The sequence below is a fragment of the Gopherus evgoodei genome, chromosome 4 (genome assembly GCF_007399415.2).
Source record: "Gopherus evgoodei ecotype Sinaloan lineage chromosome 4, rGopEvg1_v1.p, whole genome shotgun sequence".
NCBI classification, from domain to species: domain Eukaryota; kingdom Metazoa; phylum Chordata; order Testudines; family Testudinidae; genus Gopherus; species Gopherus evgoodei.
In genome coordinates, this window is record NC_044325.1 from 47,543,615 (window position 1) to 47,566,486 (window position 22,872).

General features: G+C 40.0%; 1 protein-coding gene across 7 annotated transcripts in view; it reads right to left on the bottom strand.

The window, feature by feature from the left end:
- Nucleotides 1–559: 559 nt before the first annotated feature.
- MIPOL1 (mirror-image polydactyly 1) overlaps nucleotides 560–22,872 on the bottom strand; it is a 290,064-nt gene continuing 267,751 nt past the window's right edge. For all 7 annotated transcript variants that reach the window (XM_030559240.1, XM_030559246.1, XM_030559241.1 and 4 more), the window contains one exon: nucleotides 560–2,484. In XM_030559240.1, the coding sequence (XP_030415100.1) occupies nucleotides 2,418–2,484 (67 nt within the window). In that variant the 3' untranslated portion in view covers nucleotides 560–2,417. The remainder of the gene's footprint in view (nucleotides 2,485–22,872) is intronic.

The following is a 22,872-nucleotide window of genomic DNA, read 5'->3' on the forward strand; positions in this document are numbered from 1 at the left end:
TTTAGTTTTATGTAGCTGTCCAAAAATCAGGGTAGATTTTTTTGTGGGCTGTCTCTTTATATACACTGCAATGAGTGATGCATATTATATATACTGTATACTGTATATATACTGTAATGAGTAATTGTATATTATATATATTGTATATACTGTAATGGCTAATTTCTTTATAATGTTCCCTAGTGAACTTTAATACAGTACTCTTTCAAACAGCATTATGTCATAGCGCACTAGGGAACTTTTTGTGCATGCCAGCCGTGTCTACATGGACCAATTCATGTATACTACAGGGATAGGCAACCTATGGCATGTGTGCCGAAGGTGGCATGCGAGCTGATTTTCAGCGGCACTCACATTGCCCAGGTCCTGGCCACTGGTCCGGGGGGCTCTTAATTTAACTATAAAATAAGCTTCTTAAACATTTTAAAAAACTTATTTACTTTACATACAACAATAGTTCAGTTATATATTATAGACTTATAGAAAGAGACCTTCCAAAAACATTAAAATGTATTACCGGCATGCAAAACCTTAAATCAGAGTGAATAAATGAAGACTCGGCACATCACTTCTGAAAGGTTGCTGACCCTGGTGTAATACATTAGTGCACTTTAGAAATCACACCCCACAGTCCACATTATTGCTCCATGTAGGCAAATCCTTAGATACAAGTAACCATTTCCAGTGTTCATGGGATAAACACCAGTTTCATTTTTTGTACTAAGAGCGCTGTACCACTAAAAACTGAAAATTAGAAGCCCTACTCTTAAGAGTGAATCAAGGGGAAAATTCTAGATACACCTAGATAAATGTGAAAGTGACAGCTAGGTCACTGAAGCATGGATAACAACTTCTTCCTTCCTTATTTGGCCATTTCCCTCAAGCAGAATTGGCACAAGGGTGTCCATAGCATGTGGCATGCCACTCAGTACACCACTGGGGGTTCAGTAAGGATATTAGAATAGGGCAGTAGTTGCTTCCAATCTAGTGAGAGCAGCATCCTAGAGACAGTAATTACAGGCTCACTTTGAGCACAAGAAGAAGTAGGGCCTGGTGCAGCAGTCATAGGTTCCTCTAGGGTTTTCCCAGGTCTGGAAGCATGAAAGGGTCATCCATGGTTTAAAGACTATGGAGGTTCAGAAGCAATAATCACAGTCTGACTTGGGGCAGAGTGGGTGGTTAGGAATCACTCACAGAGTCTCCTGGGGCATAACATGTACTATGCACTGGAGGTAAACCTACCTTCCCCTGCAAGTGGACTAGTTGGAGGACTGAAACCAAAAGGAGCCTAGGTCTGCAGACAAAGAATGCCGAGTGTCTGACCAGAAAGACGGACCCTGAGTCTGATTCTCCACATTAAATGGCATATTGCAGATTTCTTTCCTTCATTCTTCTATTCTCTTCTTTCATTGCATCTATAAAAGCAATCACTAAAGAGAGACGACAGCAGAAACACACAAAAGCCAGACGAGGAGGGCTGAGCAGAATGCTCAGTGCTTCCATTTCAAAGGAGGAGGCAAGAAGATTGATATAGAAGAGGTGAGGCTGTGCCTTACACAGTGGAGGTGAACGGCAGTTCCTTTGCCCCAGCAAGGTAGAGTATTAACCCCACAGAGATTTTTTTCATAGGAGAGGGAGGAAGAGTGACATATAACAATCAGAATAATCGTCTCTACAGCTTCAATACTGATCAATGTAACTGCATTTTTACAAATTTATGAATCTACTCTTTTAGTGAAATCTAACTGTACATACATGTTTACAAGGAGCTGAAATGGATCTGGAGTAGGATTCTATGCTAGCTATAGAAATTCTTTTTAAAGCCATGTGTCTACCTTCCCCATGATGCATGTACATAATTCTAATTAACAGTTACAATACAGAGGGATTATGAGTGTGCATTAGAAGGAAAACATCTCCATGATATTAACATAGAACACTAAATCTGAACCTCTATTATCAATCAAGAAATACATTCAACATTAAAATATTCAGTTGTTTGCAGATTGATACATAGTATAGTAGTTTTACACTTTGCAGGACTCGCCCCTGAAGCAGGCCATATGTGACATGGCCGGGCTATGCCGTGCAGCACACTACAATCTGACAACGTTAACTATGCGAAGAGACTATTGTTAAAACAACACACAAATGATTTCCACAATACTCACTGACCATAGCACAATAGAGCTGCTTAAAGCAAATACATGTTTGCAGAGATACAGTTTGACAAATAACACAACTCAGCGGCAAAGTGGTTAAACATTTATGATTTGATTTTATCTCAGTCTGGAATGTCATTGGAGTGTCCCACTTCTAACAACTGTTTGCTAAGTTAAGGCTTTAGTGTTTATACAGTGCTGAATGATGCAGCCTGGTCACCAGATGTGAATACTTCCCTAGGCTGGAGCTTTCAATCAGATCACAGTCCTAATGGTCCCTGCTCCAACCTTCTTCCTCAGGACGTCCACCAGCCTTTCCAACCTGAGATGGGATCAATGGGGGGAAGGGAGGGAAGAAAATAAAAAGGAAGCTAACATTAGGAATGTTCTGGCTGAAAGAGACAGTGTTTGCACTGAACCAAGCTGTCCTAGTGATGGTCATGCTAAGAAACAAAGCATTACTGTAAAAGACAGACACTAGGGCAGAATGCAGACAACTTGAGAGAAACTTTTAACCTATAGTCCAACCCAGTCACAGTCAGAGGTGTATATCAACTCATCTTACCTCTGTGTAGTACATACAGTATCTGAGACCCCCATGACACACTAGTTTACACAGAACTATGAATAAATCTTGCTGCAGATATGCCGCAATACATGGGCAGCACATTTAATTCCCGGAGGAAAAAACCAACCCTACTCTGTGGTCATTGCTTTCACTAAACACAATACTAATTGTCTTATTTTCTTTTAGCACTTGCTACTAAAGCTATGTGTAAACTACAAGTGGTACAGTGGCAAGTTTGCAGCACTGCAGCTATGCTGATGTAGCACAAGTGCTTCCTACATTGACAGAAGGGTTTTTTCTGTCACTGTAGTTAATGCACCTCTCTGAGAGGCGGTAGTCAGGTCAACAGAAGAATCCTCAGCTGCACCTACAGTGGGGGTTAGGTTGACCTAACTAAGGTGCGGAGGGTGCCAAATTTTTCACAGTCCTGAGCACTGTAGCTAGGTCGATCTAATTTTTAAGGGTAGACCAAGCCTTAGCTCAATCGTGCAATGTGCCTTCCACATACTGTATGTTTACCTCTAAAAATCCCATATGTGTTTATATCAAAATGTCTTTTCAAAATACATGTAAGTCGAGTTTCTGAGTTGAGAGTGTGTAAGATGTTATGTCTACACTGGTTCATATGTTTTGAATTGATAATACAAACGAGAGCATACAATAATTAAGGGTCAAATCCTGCAAAATGCTCAGAGTCCTCAATTCCCATAGACTTCAATGCAGTGGGAGTGAGGGTGCTCAGTGCTTCACAAGATCAGACTCTTCCTGGCACATAACCACACCCAAATTCTAAATTTGTCCAGGAGTTCTCAGTCACATGCGTTTTGCTTAAGCACTCCAATGAAAGTGTATTTAGCTATTTCCTCAGGCTATCTATTTTTTTATGTAATTCTCCAATGAAGGTTCTCCCACAAATAAACACAGAGTATAAAGCTAGACATTGAGGGAAAGGGAATATTTTCAGTGCCTATGCCAATTAAAAGAGTTGTGACTTGTGAGTCCAATTAGCTGCACATATCACTGAAAGTTCACCATCTTTTCGGGTCTGAGAAGATTTTGTGTGTATATGTGTTGTATACTGCACAACATTGGTAACATAAATACATATATACATATATACTGCACAGCACTGGAACATAAATTCAATATAAAAGTAATTCAAGCCCTTTAAAGCTGAAAAATGCATTTGATCTAATGGATGCATTAGTGACTTCAGTGCAAAAGAATTAGTTCATGCTTCTTGGATTTACTGCCACAAGTTATAACATCTGATACTCACTGATGTGTACAATTAGGTACTGAAACACTCACATTTTCCAGGAACCTCTCAGCACCATGAAACTACACCTTTTATTGTGCTATTCAGATGGCTTAAATCCTGAAACCAGATTAGGAACTCACTACCCAAAAGCAATTGAGGGGAAGATTATCAACAGGCACCAGGAAATGACACATGGAAAATGTAGATGGTACTAGTTGCATTTTCCACAGTGAAGTTACTGGAGATGGAGTTTTTATGTCTGTGTAGTTTCACATTTTAAGTATTAGCATAGGTAGTATAATTACAGATTAACTATTCCTCCTCTTTCCCTTCCCCCTTTCCTATATATCTTTGTCATTTTTTCTTTTGTCTTTTATTTTCTATAATTTCCATTATTTGCCATAATACATGCATCAAACTTTTGCGGGTGAGGGTCAGGCAGGAAACAACTTACCCACCATGATCAACACAACTCTCATAAGTCAGTTCTTATGCAGTTTACCCTAACCAGAAATACTTTTCCAGGCTGGCTTTTAGGTTCTAGACGATCCAAGGATTTTACCTCATAGCTACATGATAGGCTGTATTTTTCTTCCCTGTTATTTAGAAGTTCATATATTTTATCATTTCCTATTTCAGGGACAATAATTAAAATAATTTGGAATATAGCTGTGAACATTTTATGATGTAATGTTTTTCTTTTGGAAAATGCTGATTTGACAAAATCAAAACATTTCATGGGAATGCATCTATTTTGTTGAAATTTTTGATGGGAAATTATTGAAACATTTCATAGGGATGAACAGTCCATTCAGACTTCATCATTTTGATAACAAATATGTTATTAATGAAATCTTTCAACTTTTACAACACTAAAAATAGTAAAATTATAAAAGTCAAAATGATAAAGTTGAAACAAAACGATTTGACCTTATTGAAATGAAATCTTTTAATAAAGTCCAAATGAAATATCTGGTTTCACAGAAAAATTCCAAGATTTCTACTTTTCATTCTAATGGCTTGTGATGGGATGTTAGTTGGGGTGGGATCTGAGTTACTACAGAGAATTCTTTCCTGAGGGTCTGGCTGGTGAGTCTTGCCCAGATGCAGGAGCGGCGCCAGGGTTTCTGACGCCCTAGGTGGACGGCCATTTCGCCGCCCCCTGCAGGTCCGGTAGACCTACCGCAGTCATGCTGGCGGACGGTCCGCTGCTGGATAGGCTCCGGTGGAGCTGCCGCAGTCATGCCGGCGGGCGGTCCGCTGGTCTAAAGGCTCCGGTGAACCTGCCGCAGGTATGACTGTGGTAGGTCCGCCGGAGCCTTTAGACCAGCGCACCGTCCACCGAAATCATTGCGGCAGCTCCACCGGAGCCTTTCCAGCAGCAGACTGTCCGCTGGCATGACTGCAGTAGGTCCACCGTACCCGCGTGCCACCCCCCTGGCAAAATAGCGCCCCCCCAAAATTCTAGTGCCCTAGGCCATTGCCTAGGTCACCTAAATGGTAGTGCCGGCTCTGCCCACATGCTCAGGGTTTAGCTGATTGCCAGATCTGGGGTCAGGAAGGAATTTTCCTCCAGGGCAGATTGGCAGAAGCCCTGGAGTTTTTTCGCCTTCCTCTGCAGCGTGGGGCATGGGTCACTTGCTGGAAGATTCTCTGCACCCTGAAGTCTTTAAACCATGATTTGAAGATGTCAATGGCTCAGACCCAGGTTTGATACAGGAGTGGGTGGGTGAGAGTCTGTGGCTTGCATTGTGCAGGAGGTCAGAATAGATGATCATAATGGTCCCTTCTGACCTTAAAGTCTATGATTCTATGAAACACAATTTCAAAATCTTTTCCCATGGGACGGGAATTCCATTTTTCAACCAGCTCTAATTTGAACAATTGAAGTCAATGTAGTTATACCAGTTCACATCAGCTGAGGATCAGACCCACTGTATCTTATCTGCTTTCCATCTGCAGGAGATATGCCCTCTTTCATTGAATAGACATCAGTTCCCCATCCTTCACTGACCAGGAATCACCTAATGTCTCTGCAAAAGATCTGGGAGATATCCAAGAAGAGCAGCTTTCCTTTGATGGCTTTTTTAGGTTAAGGATTAAGATGACATTTTTAATCTTCACGAATGGGGGCTGTAGGCAGGGCCAATTTTGGGGGTGGGCAAGCAGGGTGGTTGTCCTGGGTGCCAACTTCCAGGGGTGCTGAAGTACTGTGCTGGTTTCTTCCCCACTCTGATCCTGAATGGCTGGTTGTGTTTTCTCCCACTTTCAGCTACTGTCAGGGAGCATAGTCCTAAAACATTTTCTGTCCTGGCTCACAAAATGGCTAGGGCTGCTGCTGGCTCTAGACCTGTTCAGGCTCACAAAGCTCAGTGTTATTGGAATATGAAAAGGGAAGGAGGCCAGGCCTGATTTAGATGTCATCATTCACCTCCCTTTACTTCTAGCAGCTGCTAGGACCTTTGGATGTCTTCTTTATTATGTTCAATAGCATTGCAACAACCTTCTCAGCCTCTTTAAGCACCTATGAAAATCTCTCTCATACTAGTACTTGTCCTCAGGATAAGACAATCCCCGTTCTGGAACAAGAGGGATGAAGAAACTAATCTGATGCACTAGAATTCTGAGATTTGAGGGTTCATTATTTTTTTGAAAACAGAAACACCTGATAGTGTGATTATTTAAATCATTGTTGTATTAAAAGCAATGCTGTGCAGCTGCACATCTGGGGGAAAAACTATAATGGTTTCAGTTATTTAAGTACCTTTAAGATCATAAGGTAAATATGGAATAGAGGTCAATGTTTAAACTTTCTCCTGCAAGCTTAGATATGGAGATATTGTCACAATTTTGTGATCAACCAATGGCAATGGACACCAAAGTAGACAAGTTAGTGAAGAGTTGCCCATATTTGAAAAGAAATACCAGTAGGATGAAAGTTGCTGTCTACTGTTTAACCTTGCAACTGTCAGGCCTCATTGAAAATAATGAGGCTTAACAATCATAGCTTCTGCTCTTCAGATGAATGATGACTGCAATCATCAGAATGAGGTTTCCAGCACCAAGTACAAACTATGCAGATCTTATGGGCCTTTTATTTCTGTCCTGTATGGATTTGATTGTACTTATTATTAGAAAAATGATTATTAATAGTAGGAGATTAAGAAACCGCATCTCTAACATGGATCTAAACAATTCTGTGAAATAAAAAATAACAGCTAATTATGAATTCAATCACAAAGAGGGTGACATTCACCTTTGTGCAGAGAGCCAGCAAAATGCCTGCTTGTACCCCTAAAAGCCCTCTTAATCCCATAAAATAGTGCTATAGTCTAAATCAGTGGTTAACAACCCCTGGTACAAGCCTCCGGACTCAGTTTTGGGAACTATAATTCTGTGTCCCTGTTGTCCATCACAGAGCCCAATTCTGCCACCCTTACTTACAGAGTAGCACCTTTCTCTGTGAATAGTCAACTAAAGTTAAGGAGACTCCCTGTGCAGTAAGGTATTACCCAGAGTGAGTAAAGATGACAAAATTGGACTGCTGCAGATTTCCTGCCTCCCTTTCAAGGTTGTGCCGTCTAATCCATGGTGGAACTTGTTGCTTTGAATGCCATTCTTCTGACAGAGATAGTAGCCTAAATTCCATCGTGCATGCATAGCTGAATGGGAGGTGTAGGAAACTAGTTGGTACACCAGATCTCTTAATTTAGGTAATTTTTTATAAAAAGGATGGATGCCAATAATCTATAGGAAGTAATATTAATAACATAAGAATGGCCATATTGGGTCATACTAATAGTCTATCTAGCCCAGTATCCTGTTGTCCAACAGTGGCTGGTGCCAGATGCTTCAGAAGGAATTAACAGAACAGGGCACTTTACTGAGGGATCCATCCCCTGTCATATAGTCCCAGCTTCTGGCAATCAGAAATTTAGGGACATCCAGAGTATGAGGTTGTGTCCTTGACCATCTTGGCTAATAGCCATAGATGGATCTAGCCTCCCTGAACTTACTTAATCCGTTTTTGAACCCAGTTATAGTTTTGGCCCTCACAACATCCCCTGGCAACGAGTTTCAGAGGTGACTGTGTGTTGTGTGATGAAGTACTTCCTTATGTTTGTTTTAAACCTGCGGCCTATTAATTTCATTGGGTGAACCCTAGTTCTTGTGTTATGTGAGGGAGTAAATAACACTTCCTTATTCACTTTCTCCTCAATAGTCATTATTTCCTCTATACTACCCTCCCCCCCTTAGTAACCTCTTTTCTAAGATGAACTGTCCCAGTCTTTTTGCTCTCTTCTCGTATGGAAGCTGTTCCATACCCCTAATCATTTTTGTTGTCCATCTCTGTACTTTTCCCAATTCAATATATATTTTTTGAGATGGGGTGACAAGAACTGTATGCAGTATTCAAGGTGGGGGTATACCATGGATTTATATAGTGACACTATGATATTTTCTGTCTTATTAGCTATCACTTTCCTAATGGTTCCTAATAGTGTTAGTTTTTTTTGACTGCCACTGCACATTGAGCCGATGTTTTCAGAGTACTATCCTTGATGACTCCCAGATCTCTTCTTGACTGGTAACAGATAATTTAGACCCTATCATTTTGTACATATTAGAGCTGTCAATTAATTGCAGTTAACTCACATGATTAACTAAAAAAAATTAAGTGCGATTAATCGCACTGTTAAATAGAATACCAGTTGAAATGTGTTAAAATATTTTTCTACCTTTTCAAATATATTGATTTCTATTACAACACAGAATAAAAGTGTACAGTGCTCACTTTGTTATTATTTTTATTACAAATATTTGCACTGTAAAAATGAAAAAAATTATAAAAGAAATAGTATTTTTCAATTCACCTAATACAAGTACTGTAGGGCAATCTCTTTATCATGAAAGTGCAACTTACAAATATAGATTTCTTTGTTATAAAACTGCTCTCAAACAAAAAAACAAACAAAAAAAAACTAATGTAAAATTTTAGAACCTACAAGTCCACTCAGTACTACTTCTTGTTCATCCAATCACTAAGACAAACAAGTTTGTTTACATTTACAGGAGATGCTGTTGCCTGCTTCTTATTTACAAGGTCACCTGAAATTGAGAACAGGCGTGTGCATGGAACTTCTGTAGCTAGTGTTGCAAGGTATTTATGTGACAGATATGCTAAATATTCTTATGCCCCTTCACGCTTCGGCCACCATTCCAGAGGATATGCTTCCATGCTGATGAAGCTCATTAAAAAATAATGCAATAATTACATTTGTGACTGAACTCCTTGGGGGAGAACTGTATGTCTTTGGCTCTGTTTTACTCACATTCGGCCATATATTTCATGTTATAGCAATCTCGGATGATAACCGAGCACATTTGTTTTAAGAACACTTTCACAGCAGATGTGACAAAACGCAAAGAAGATACCAATGTGAGATTTCGAAAAATACCTACAACACTTGACCCAAGTATAAGAATCAGAAGTGCCTTCCAAAATCTGAGAGGGACAAGGTGTGGAGCATGCCTTCAGAAGTCTTAAAAGAGCAACACTTATCCCAAAGAATAAGCATAGATAATGACCAATTTGCTTCACCTTTTGAAGCTACCCAAAGAGTACACTCAGGAAAAAGATCTTTCTGACCTTTCAGTGAAGATTGAACATGCATGACTGACTGGTGGAAAAAAAATCAGCTCTAGTGACCAAGGTCCAGATGTTTAAAGATATTTAGGGCCCAGAAGATAACAGATAGGCTCATAGTGGAGTTCTCAAAAGTGCTTAATCTTGTTGGCACCTAACTTGCATTGATTTCAATAGAACAGGCACCTAACCTGCTTAGGTATTTTTAGAAATTCCACGAGGCACCTATTTTCATCGTTAGATGCCTAAATGCCTTTGAAAATCTAGCTCTATGAGATTATTTCACCTTACAAATATCACTTTACTGCTGTGCAATTTCTTTTTGCTATATTGTATCTATGTATTCAAATACCTATGTTAAAAGAAAAAAAACCACTGGGCCAAATTATTCCCTCATATGTACTGCTCCACCTTTAGTCATATTGAGCTGCACATTTCAAGGGCAATAAATTCCATGCTTAAAGAATGGATAAAATTTGCCATATTTGAAGAGCATAAAAAGGAGTGAGAAATATTCTTTATCTTATTTCTATAGTGCCTACCTAAGTGCTTCTCCTAATAACCCTGTACAATAAGAAAAGTCCTACAGGTTAAAGGCAAAGACATCTGCAAAGCTGGTACATGAGTATTTCTTACTTTAGCAAGAGATGTTTTGCCTTTAAGACTCTTGAGTTGTGCTAGACTAATGGTGCTCTTTTTTTATATGAAGTTGGAGTTAATTCTAGGCCAAAAACAAGGAAATCTGTGGCTGAATGTACAGTAGTAGCAAATAGCTTTACTGGTGGGGTCTGCTGCTGTGATGTTTCTAGGTGGAATAAATTCTTCATGAAATGTTCATAATCTTTGAGAAGAAGGTCCAATCTACAGAAGCAGACTGCCTAAGCAGTCAGGGATTTCTTTCCCAAAACATAGTCTGCTTGCTTGCTTATGCAGTTACTTTAGGTTTGTGCTTTCTTGTCCCGTACGTATACTGTTCTGGTTTGAATACTGGATGTGGTTAGACAGTTCTAGGTGCTTGACTGATTTGATTTTTAGTAGATTTATGGATTTTCCTTCATTGATGTTTCCTTTTGGGTTGCCATACATTGGAGTGGGCTCCAGATTTCCAGAGGCTGATGTCTACTCTGATTATGAATAATTCTGAATTATATAGAAGTTTCCTTATTAAAATATATTTAAAAATTCTTGATGACAGAAACTTTAATATTAGCTATAGGGCTCTACTCACTGCTCTTTCAGTTCACCCCTGCAACAGGAGACCAGATGAGGGAATCCAGCTTTAAACTGGGGTTTGGACTTACTATCAGATCTACTGAGGAAGGCTGAGAGATGTGCTGAATCAGCACATTCCCCCCTGTGCCGCTTCTCTGGCCAGAGCTGCCCATTTTATGGTGGACAGTGACATTTAGCCACAAACCTTGAGTAAGGGCTTGTGTAGAGCTGCACTGCTCCAAGGGGATCACTGGGGCAATTACAACTCAGGTCTACCTAAAATGTACCTCTACTAGATAATAGCATCCTTCAATTAGCCTTCTGTGCTAATCTGCACAGCAGTATATAGACTAGGGCAGAACAATAGCTTCTACCTGCAGATGGATGATAAAAGCAATAAAAACAAAACCCTTGTGGATTTTGAAATACTATATAAAGGCTTATAAACCTACACTCTAACCTTTGGTTATCTGTCCAACAGATTAGATTAGGCTCAAGCCATGAAGATGGCCTTACTTGGGTGCTTGATGGCTTCTTGTGGAATGTATTTTGCTGACATTAATGCCTCTCCCAAACCCAACAGTTCTGACACATTCCATGACGAGTAAGAGGCAGTAGACAGAAAGAGCGGGAGCTGTTGGTGTTTAACAGATCAAGTGGCAGATCTGCTACAATCCTGTAATAGATTATTTATCAGATAAAGCCTTGATATGGTTTAGAGGCATCATGCGGCTTTCCTCACTCTTAACAAATATTCTTCTATATCACGTCTGGATGTCTTTCTGAACGAAACACTCTGGTCTCAGCCAGAAGTTATGAACTGGATGCAGGAATTACTGGGTGAAATTCTAGGGTCAATGTTATGCTGGAGGTCAGAGAGGACGAATAAAATGGTCCCTTTTGGCCTTAAAACTTAAGAACGTAGAGACTGACTGAGCAGAGCCTGTTAGCTCTAAATCACATTACACCCCCGTGATTAATTAACCTACTCCAGGAACTTTCATCAACTACTGACTGGCAAACACTGTTTGTTACGTCACTCCAGTAAGCATGTTCCAATGAGCTCCCAGGCTTAAATTTGGCAGTGGAAGTTATTGTCTCACAGTTACACACTGACCTAAAAACAAGCATTTCTAATAAAACTCCTTCAGTGGTTTCTCTAGCAGAAAGAATAATTTTGTACTGGATTAAATTTAGAGGTAAATACAGCCAGTTGGGCTCCTTTCAAAATAAATTTGGTTTACATGGGCCTTGGCTAAAATATTAAGTATTGTTCTGTGGCCCACAATAGCTAATCTTGCCAAATAGTTTCCCCCTATACCTTCTGTCTCAAAGTTTATGAGCCTGACATCAGCATTGCCATGTACCTTCTACCATCACTTAAATCAAGGAAAAGTGAGTGTCAAACACTACCACTCTGTTTTTATAGTGTTTTACTCCCAAAGGAGAATTAGGCCCTGTGTCCGTATTTGGGACTTAAGTCATTCTTGCTAAGGGTAAGCTGTTCCCCTATTTTAGAGTACTTACTAAGAAGTGCATTTACAACTGGGTTTCAGTACAACCAGCCTCCCATGTATTTATCTTTTAGAGTGCATGCTCTTTGGAGCAAGGACTGTCTTTATTTGCTGTACTGTATCATTCTGTGCAAGTTGTTGACACTAAACAAATAATAATAATTAGAATAGATAATAAATTCAGATATTTAAAGGCCAGAAGAGATCATTAGATTCTCCTGGCCACAGAATTTCATCAAGTTATCCCTTTATGGAGCCCAATAATTTGTATAGTAGCTTCATTAGTGGCCTATTGATCCCACATGTATATTAGAAACCACTTTCTAAATTCTTTCTTTACATGTGACTTACTTTATGCTGGCTTCTCCATGACAGTTTGTCACTGACAATTATTGCTTCAGGTCATTTTGTTCCATAGTTTGTTCTGTTCCTTGTAGAGTTCATATAAAAAATCCTGCCATCAAAACATGTCTTGGAATGACCACATTTTCACAGCTTTTTTGCTTACATTAACGGGGGGTTTATTTGATTTACATACCAAATATTTACTGGAACAATTCTGTCTGTCACATGCATAAGAAAAACTAGCAGTTTTGCCTTTCAGGTCAGATAGCTTTACCATAGAACGTCTTTGTGCCAAAGTATTTATTGGTTTGAAGGGAGGAGAAATCACTACTTTCTATCAACCACAGAAGAATACTCGCCTTTCATTTTGGTAGTGCTGTTTGATGTTATTAAAAAGTCATGAACTTCTGAAAGGCTCAGTCTCTCTCCTAACAGCTCCCCACCCTTCTCTCAAGAGCATTCCTTCCAGAGAGAAGCTGCATTTGTATCTAGCTGTGGTATTCACGGGCAGCACAGTGTTTAAGAGCAGATTCTCAGCTGGCACAATCAGCATATTGACTCCAACAGAACTATGACGATTTACATCAGATGAGGAGTTGTTTCAATAATATTTCTGATAGGGTCACTTATTTTCTTCAGTTTCCGTGTTACATATAATCCATTTAGCAAGACAACCAATATTCTTTTTAGCAGTTGTATTTACTGCTGCTAAAGCTGACAGATGTCATAAGATACCCACATAGACAAAAGGCAAGTTACTGGCAATATGGAAGAATGGTGTGGGATACCAGTAGCTCTGTGGGATCTTTCAAATCTAAGCTAGGACCCTGAGGTGGTTGCAAGGTCCCAGATGAGGGTTTTTCTGTTTGTATGGCTGTTTTAAAGAACTATTCTTTGGATCCTGTAGTATTTCTACAGGTTACAGAACAGATAGTACTTATCTGCAGTGGAGCCAAAGGTAAGCCCTTGCTTAGCTTGCTGGGCAATGCCCAAAATCCATTTCTCTTTTTAACATCAAAACTGATTGCTGCAGCCTGCTGTGCCTATTGTCACCATGTAGAGTATTCATAAACTCTAGGCTGGAGTATGCAGTCATGGAACAATCATTGAACAGATGTTTTTCTTTCCACAAGAGATGAGGTTTGTGATCACAGAGATTGAGACTGACAGTGAGAAAGCTTGCCTGCTAACCAATAAACTGAACCAGTATGAAACTGAGAAAGCTAATAAAGCTATACACAGATTGTAAAGTAATAAGATCACGAATACGAGGGTCTCATTTTTTGTTTTGTTTTTAAACCACTGAAAAAGAATAAGATGATCAAAGCAACAAGATCAGGGTTTGAAATTTTCTCTGTTCCTAAGTCCGGTAGTTGCTATATTCAGTCTTGGATCAGTGCCTGCTAGACTGAGGCTTGGTCTACACTGGGGGCGGGGGAAGGGGTCGAACTAAAATACACAACTTCAGCTACGTGAATAGCGTAGCTGAAGTCAGTGTATCTTAGGTTGATTTACCTGGCCGTGAGGACGGTGGCGAGTCGACCGCTGCCACTCCCCCGTCGACTCCACTTCCGCCTCTCGCCATGGTGGAGTTCTGGAGTCGATGGCACAGCGATCGGGGATCAATTTTATCGTGTCTATACTAGACGCGATAAATCGATTCCTGATAGATCGATCACTACCTGCCGATCTGGCGGGTAGTGTAGATGTACTCTGAGGGACAGTGACAGATTTTAATGACTCACTGTCTCTCAGACACCAAGTTTGGAAAAGAATGTGAGTCCAATCATAGCGAGCTGAGAATTCTGCTCTTTCAATGCAGGGCTAGCTCTAGGGCTTCTTATGGGGAACAGGCAAACATTCTGCAGCGACCCACACTAGCAAATACTGAAAGTTTTGTTGTGCCAGGAAATTATTCTGTAAGGGACAGCAATCCCTATTCCAAAACACCTGTCTCTCCAGGGATGCACGTCTAATAACAAAATACACTATTACTAAGGCTAAGATTTTATCATGGTTATTTTTATAAAAGTCATGGACAGATCACGGGCAATAAACAAAAATTCACAGAAGCTATGACCTGTGACTTTTGCTGCAGCAGCTCCATGGTTTCCCCCACTACCATGGAAGCTGTGGGGATCCCCCTCCGCCTGCGGCAGCTGGAAGCTGAAGGGTGGGCCTCCCTCCACCCACGGTGGCTGGGAGCTGCAGGGTGGTCATATTTCCCAAAGAAAGAACAGGACACCCCCAGCTGCTGGCCCAAAGTGCCCCCTCATCCTCCCCCGACAAGAGGCTGTCACCCGTTGCTGGAACTCTGAGGAGGGGCACCCTCAGGAGTCTGTCACCTGTAGCTGGAACTTTGCAGGGGGTCCCAGTTGTTGCTGTCACCTGTTGCTGAAACCCTGCCAGAGTTCCGCTGATTGCCAGCTCCAGAGTCCCGCAGTCCCTGGGGCTGAAGCAGAGGACGTCACGGAGGTCTCTGGAAGTCATGGCTTCCATGACTTCCACGACGTCCATGACATAAATGTATCCTTAACTATTACCACTACTTAGCACTTAGAGTGCATTTTACCAAAAAAAAGTGCTTCACAATGGCGAGTGAGTAACATTAGCTCTATTTCTCAGATGGGAAAATGGATGGGCAGAGAAGTTACCAGTAAGTGACTTGCTCAAGCTCAAACAATAAACCAGTATGCCGCAATCCTGCAAACACCTAATGCATGTCTTTAACTTTATTCACAAGTAGTCTCATTGAGTAGGATTGCTCAAGCGTGCAAAGTTAAGCACATGCATAAGTGTTTGCAGGATCAGGACTTAAGAAAGCTGGGAACAGACCCCCTCTCTTTTGGTTTCCAGTTTCATGGCCTATCCATGTTCGTACTTGGGGATCTAGAATGCTTCCAAGTTTTGAGAACTCTCTTAATGATATGTATCAGAGGGGATATGCTGCAGGAATTGGAATTAATACAATAATATGTTCTGTTGGAGATTTTTGCCCTCTTTAGAAATACTCAAAAATGACCTAAAAAACAGATTATCTGACAACTATAAAAACTTTTTAAAGCATAAAAATCAGTTTTATAGAATTTTGCATTAGTTACACAGTAAGCCAAATGGTGTATTTTTAAAAGTCTCTAGGGAAGCTGTGATTATCTTTAAACTTTAAATGTTAATGCCACCATTCTAATGCCTCTGCATGCTTCAGACAAGTCTTCCTTGTAAGACCAGATCTAACCTTCTTGTCTGTCTATTCCATGTCAGCTTCACCTCTCTTATGTGTGCCCTAGTCAAATCTTGTTTACAATGAGGTTTGCAAAATTGCAAATACAGTTACACTGCCCAGGTTTGTGTTTCTCGAGCGCGTCCCACCAAGAAGTAGTTTTGGCGGTCTCTGCTTAAAACCCTAAACACCCTCTTGACACTGTAAACAATGAAGACAAGATTGTGTTCTTTCTTGATTCTGTGCATATTTTACAAACACTGAGGCAGACTCTTGGGCTCTAGACAGCCCTTCTTTGTCTTCTCCCTTCTCGTAGGTAGCCGCACCATTATCACAGAGAGCAATGAGGAGTCTGTGGAGCAAATTCTTCCTGTCCACCTACCCCATACCACCATCAATTCCCCTTCAATATTCTTTTAGAAAAAACCTTTTTTTTATCTAGGAGTGATGTATTTTAGTTGATTTTCCCTCCTGGCATAAGTGAGGTGATGTTGCCCAAGCTGAAATGGCAGAGATGGTGCCATAGAGAGATCAAATGACAATGGGAAAGGGTTTGGAGGCACAGGAACGTAGTTAGTTAAGCTCTCACTTGTGATAACTCCCTTATGACAGATGACATGAGTAGCCCAAACTGCCCAACCTTCTGGCAGAATCCAGTGGCATATACCAAGCAATACATCTTGCCCATAGACCTTTCAGTACCTCTGGATTTGGAGGTATTCACAGTTGGTTAAATCCTGCAAACCATTTATTGTAAAAACAACCGCAGACTATTTATTACTAGTCTCTCAATAATGTAAGGAAAATGCTGCAGATGAGCCATTTCTCTACCTACGTTATCTATTTCTTGTAATGTTTTAAAAATATTTTGGATGGGCATTATTAATGGAGAATTAACGGCAACTGGGGCCCCATAGTGCTGGGTGCTGTACAAACCCAGAGAAGAATGCAGAGGTGATCACTTGCTCACAATAGAAAAAAAGATCGCAAAGGCATTGTTTGAGGATTAGCATTACTCAGCAAAATGTGCCATCTGCACATGCACGGAACTCTTCTCAGATTATGCTGCAGACATGCTGCCTCTCCACATAAATTCCTTGTTTAGAATATTAGAACCTGCTCAAAGTCTTGTGGGAAAATCTGGGTGCTGGTTTAGTCATTTATTATTGGGTTAGAAATACGAAAAACTATCTTTTCTTCATAGAATTGGGTAGGTTCCACCTTCACAAAGCACTTGCACCCCTGGTTAACTTTAAGCAAGTGAGTAGTCCCATTAATTTCAAGTCTGTTTAAAGTTAAGCATGGGCTGAAGCGCTTTGCTGGATTGGGGCAATAGTTATTTTCGTTGGCATTGTAAAAAACAAGAGTGACTAGCCCAACCAATCAGTAAAACTTTATAAGTAATTCATAAGCCTCCAAAAAGACTGAATTTTTGCTGAGTTTTTGCAATTACAGCTTTATCTGGCTACAACATTCAATCTTTTGCATATTTTCAGAAATATTTCAATATTATTAAAAAACCCCCTTATTTATATTCCAACAGCCAAGTCACAAATAAATTATTTTTTACCATTTTTGATAAATGGTGCTGGCAAGACAATAAATATCATTTAGTAATGGCAATATAAATGCCTTGGGTATATTTTATTTGGATAGAAATTATTAAAGCTAATGGTTATTTACTGAGACACTTACTTTTTCACCTGGGAAAAAAAAGCAAGTTCCACAAAAGAGTTTTCTTACTTGTCTTTAAGGGGTATTTAGCGTGTTTTCAAAAAGGTAATTTAATAGTTTGTCATAGAACAGTTGACTATATGATTAAAAATGCTATGTAAATATGCTTCTTGGTACTGGACAAAGTGTACAACTCCAAGATCTAATTTGTTTGTGTTATTGGTCTTACTAAATATTAGTCTTTGCTAGTCTGGTTTACACCATTTATCTTGACTATGCCAACATTCTGATTTTGTTCTCAAGTATTCCACAACAAGCTGATGTTATACAATAGTAGCCTCAGAGCTAGCTTTTCCAGTTTACTGAGTATACTTAGTATATTTTGTTACTGATAAATCAATAGAACCACATTGTAATGTGCAAACTTCCATCTCTATGAAGCAGCTATAAGCAAACTGTAAATGAACACACAGGTCAAAAAATGGGATGCTGTGATTATGTTGACTCTGAAAACATTTGATTTTCATACATTTTACTGTATAGGAAAAATAAGTTGTAGCACTGCCTACATTTTCTTGAACATTAAAGTGATAAATATTCAAATGATGATAAATATGTGTGTTTAGATCCTAGTTATTTATGTTTAAAAACAATTATTGTGAGGATCTGTGTTGCAGGCCATATTTTATAGTAGACAAGTAAAATAAATGCACAAGTAGATAAATACCTGACTTAGGCTATGTCTATACTTAAAATTGTACAGCTGTAGCGGTCAGTGTAGTAGACACTTACTACAGTGATGGGAGGCGCTCACCCATCACTGTGGGTAATCTACCCTAGAGGTAGTTGCTAAGTCAACAGAAGAATTCTTTCATTGACCTAGCAATGTCTACAGTAGGGGTTAGGTAGGCTTAACTACATCTCTTAGGGGGTGTGGATTTTTTACACCACCAAGACATGTAGCTATGACACACACAGCTTTTCAATGTAGACCAACCCTTACATTCTGAGCTTGATTCTGCAGCCCATATGCACCCGCAATTCCATGAAGGCTATGCAAGTTTGGGTTGTGCAAGGAATGCAAGAATATCTCTGTAAATATCTTGGGGACAGAGTCTCTTGACTTCATTCTCATGTAGAACACTGAACATAAGGTTGCCATTCAACACAAGCCATCAGATGCCAGAAATCTCACTTCAATCCATGGCATCGGGGATCTCAAGAGAAAGATATCCCAGAATGTATCACTCTCTGACACCCCAGAGACTAGGCTTGCAATGAGACTTTTAGTATTTGATTTCAAAGACAGGTGCATTATGGGATATCCTCAAAGAAGTAGGAAGTGTCAGGAGGGTTCAGAGATGGGAAACAGATTAGATAAAATTCATTTCTGTGCTGAAGGATCTCCACAATCTGGCTAGTAGATAGTGGGGGAGATATTCAGCACATGCATCAGTTTTAATTTTACCTTAGTTCATATTTAAATATTTTGTATTAATTTACTGACTTAGAAATCAAGGTGATGTAGCAAATTCTACCTAGTTAATTTTAATCAGTATGTATCAAATTGTATTAACACTGAAGATAGGCCAGGGCTGAGACATACTACTTATTGAACAGCAACATAGTCAGTCTGCCATCAGATGCTCTGCTCTATTCTTGGACCACTAAGGCATTATTCCTGGACCACTAAGACATTTCAGGTGTTGTAGAAAGATCCTGAATTGTGTCTTTTACATCAGCTGTAGAATCCACCTCCGTGAATTCCTCTGTATATGTATGCTTCAGAGTCCACAGGAACCTTAAATATGTTTTCCAAATTATTTCTGAACTCATGTCCACTGTGTAGTTGTACTGTACAGGATCTGGGAGTATTTTATTTGACCAAAACTTGAGAAGGTTTCAATTTACCTCCTGGAGGTATCTCTTCTGAACACTAACATTTACTGGAGGGCACTAGCTTTATCATTCTGCTGTATTAATTTTTCAGCATCTATTTATGAACTATTAGCTTCTTTCTTTTAGTACAGTCTCTCTCGCTTATTTTAAATAAGCTGATTGCAGCTGGAAGTCTTGTTTTCAGATATCTACCCATTCATAATTGGACAGTTGATTCTGATTATTCTCTTTTTTTGAGTATATTTTTTGACCATTTTTTTCTGCTAATCCTTTTGATGTTGGATATTTTGAACTGGGTGTAACACGCACAGAAGCCCACTACACTACAAATGCTATGCATTTTGTACTAGTATGTAGCAGACCATTATCTGAACACATTTGATCAAGAATTTCATGCTTTGCAAAGACAGATTTTCAGGTGACTAATTTCTATTTTACTCAGCTCAAAGTAGCCTGAATATGAGTGATATATGGGAAGAAAATCTAAGCAAAAAAGGAATTCAGGAGAGCAGGCAGTTTTCCAAAGAGACAATATTAAAGGCACAATAGAAAACTATCTCAATGCAAAGGAAAGACGGGAAGAATAATAAGAGGCCAAAAATGATTCCATTAGGAGCTCTCAAAAAGAAATCCTACAAAAACGTGGAAACATAGATAAATTGCTATGGATGAGTATGAAAGACTAGCACAAGCATGTAGAGACAAAAGTCGAAAGGTTTAGGCACAATATGAGTTATATCTAGCAAGGGACATAAAAGGCAATAAGTTCTATAAACACATTAGGAGCAAGAGAAAGATGAAGGATAGTGTAGGTTCTCTACTTAGTGGGGAAGAAGAGCTAATAATGGATGACATTAAGAAAGCTGAGGTATTTTTTGCTTTAGTCTTCACTAAAAAGATGAATTGTGACCAGATACTTAAACACAATTAACACTAACAAGGGGGAAGAAACACAAACCAAAATAGGAAAAGAACAGGTTAAAGACTATTTAGATACGTTAGCTGTATTCAGGTCAACACTGCATTTCAAAATATACAAAGTATATATTCTTAAATCAAATGCTAATAAGTTCTCAAGCAGCATTTTTCTTACTTTGACTATTGGTAAATTTTTATTATTATTATTGATGGAAAATTTTTTTCATCAGTTTGTGTCTGGTGAAATAGCCAATTACGAATACAAATCTAATCCTACCAACTCTACCCGTGAGGAAAATTTAAAAATTGGGTCATGTTTACTCTTGAGAAATGAAGACTGTGGGGGGACCTGATAACAGTCATCAAATATGTTAAGGGTTGTTATAAAGGGAACGACGATCAATTTTTCGCCATGTCCACTGATAGTAGGACAAGAAGTAATTGGCTTAATCTGCAGCAAGGGAGATTTAAGTTAGATATTAGGAAAAACTTTTCCACTATAAGGGTAGTTAAGCACTGGAATAAGCTTTCAAGGGAGGCAGTGGAAGCCCTGTCATTAAGAGTTTTGAAAACAGGTTGTACAAACACCTGTTAGGGATGGTCTAGGTTTACTTGGTCCTGCCTCAGTGCAGGGGGCTGGACTAGATGATCTCTTGCAGTCTGTGACGGGGTTTTCATATGCCACACTAGGTGAGATAGGGTTAACCTCATGTTATGAGTGTCAGTATAAAGGGAGAAGCCCAGCTCATTCTGGGCTGACTGCTGGGGAGGAAGGATGCTCGGTGGATGCTCCAGCCAAGGAGCCACTTCAGCCCCTGACTGCAGGAACCAGAAACCCTGAGGCCCAGACAGGAGACCGATTGACTACTGCCAGCCGACAGGAGTCCCAACAAGCTACCAGCACCAGGGAGCTCGAAGACTCAGTGATGAATGGACTCCAACTCCAGGGACCCATGGTAGGAAGTGGCCCAGGGAGGTGGAGTGAGTGGTATCCCTCATCTGAGGAAAGTTGGCATGTTGCAGTAGGATCCCCACTGACTGGGTGGTGACCACACTCACTGCTGATAGGGCCCTGGACTGGTACCCGGTGGAGAGAGAGGGCCCAGGTCCTCCTACCCCAGCTGCCACCCACCCCTAGGTGGCAGCCCACTTCACCGACTCTGGCCATTATGCTGCACAGCCCTGAGCCCAAGGGCAGCTGTACTGACTCTGGCCACGAGGCTGCGCAGCCCTGAGCCCAAGGGCAGCTGTATAGACTCCAAATATTAGGCTGCCCAGCCTTTAGCCTGAGGGGAGCCATTTTGGCCCTGACCACTGAGCCATGCTGCCTTCAGTCTAAGGATCATCTGATAGATGGTAGTTGCAGTGATATCACAACCCCACCTCACCCTGAAACAGGACAGGGTGTGCATAGTCCGTGACACAGTCCCTTCCAGCCCTACATTTCTATGAGTCTATAAAACAGGTCTTGTCTTCAAAGGCGAAATGTATCAGCTTTACCAAGTTTTTCTTATACATACTGAGGATACAATGCTTCTTTAGGTTTTTCTGATAACAACATTTGATGAATATGACTTTCAAACCGTAACAACCATTAGTTTGTTCATACCTGGACAGTAAATGTTTTATCTGGTGCTTCTTTTACATAATTCCATGACCACATGTTCTTCAAGAAGGTTCTTTCCCCAGTCTGCATTAGATCACTCATTTCTCTGCTGAAAATTACATCACTAACAGCAGCTACTGCATTACAGAAAAATCGGCGAAGAAGGGATGAGCCATCTCTCTTTGCCTCTAGTCACGCCTCAAGTATCATCCTGTTCAGAATGTGTTTTGCAGGCACATAAGTTTCTTGCATCTACCAGTATAGACTTGAAGATGAGTTAACTTGCACTGCTGTGTTGTGGTCCATGGTAAAGGTAAACGACTGTGGTAATAAATTTGAGTTCTGGTAATTGTGCCACTTTGTCAGGCAGCACCTGCCAGACCATTTGTTTTGATATAAATATTGCAAAATAAGGGCTTTTATTTATGATTTCTTCACTATTTTAGTGTGTTTCAATTTCCATAGTTATTCACAGCACTTCCTTAATAATTCTTTAAGTGGCAGAGTTGCTGTGGAACTTGGTAGCAGGAATTTGAGAAAGTACATAATTATTCCAATCTGTCATTCCTATTTATTTTAAGGTTAAAAGAAGTTAGGTGATAGACTCTACTTGAGTGTCACCTTGCTTAGTGATGTTTCTAGTTAATACAGATGGAAATGTTTTACCCCTATTGCTGGCTTTGCAGCATTTGCCTTTATTTATTAAATCTAAAGCCCTATTTCCTTGCCACAATTTCTAATATCGTATTCCTTTCTTGGGCCACAAAATCAACAGCATCAGTGATACCATCACTATTCCTAACATAGACTACAAAATTCTACCTGGACACTCAGCTGAGGTAAGCA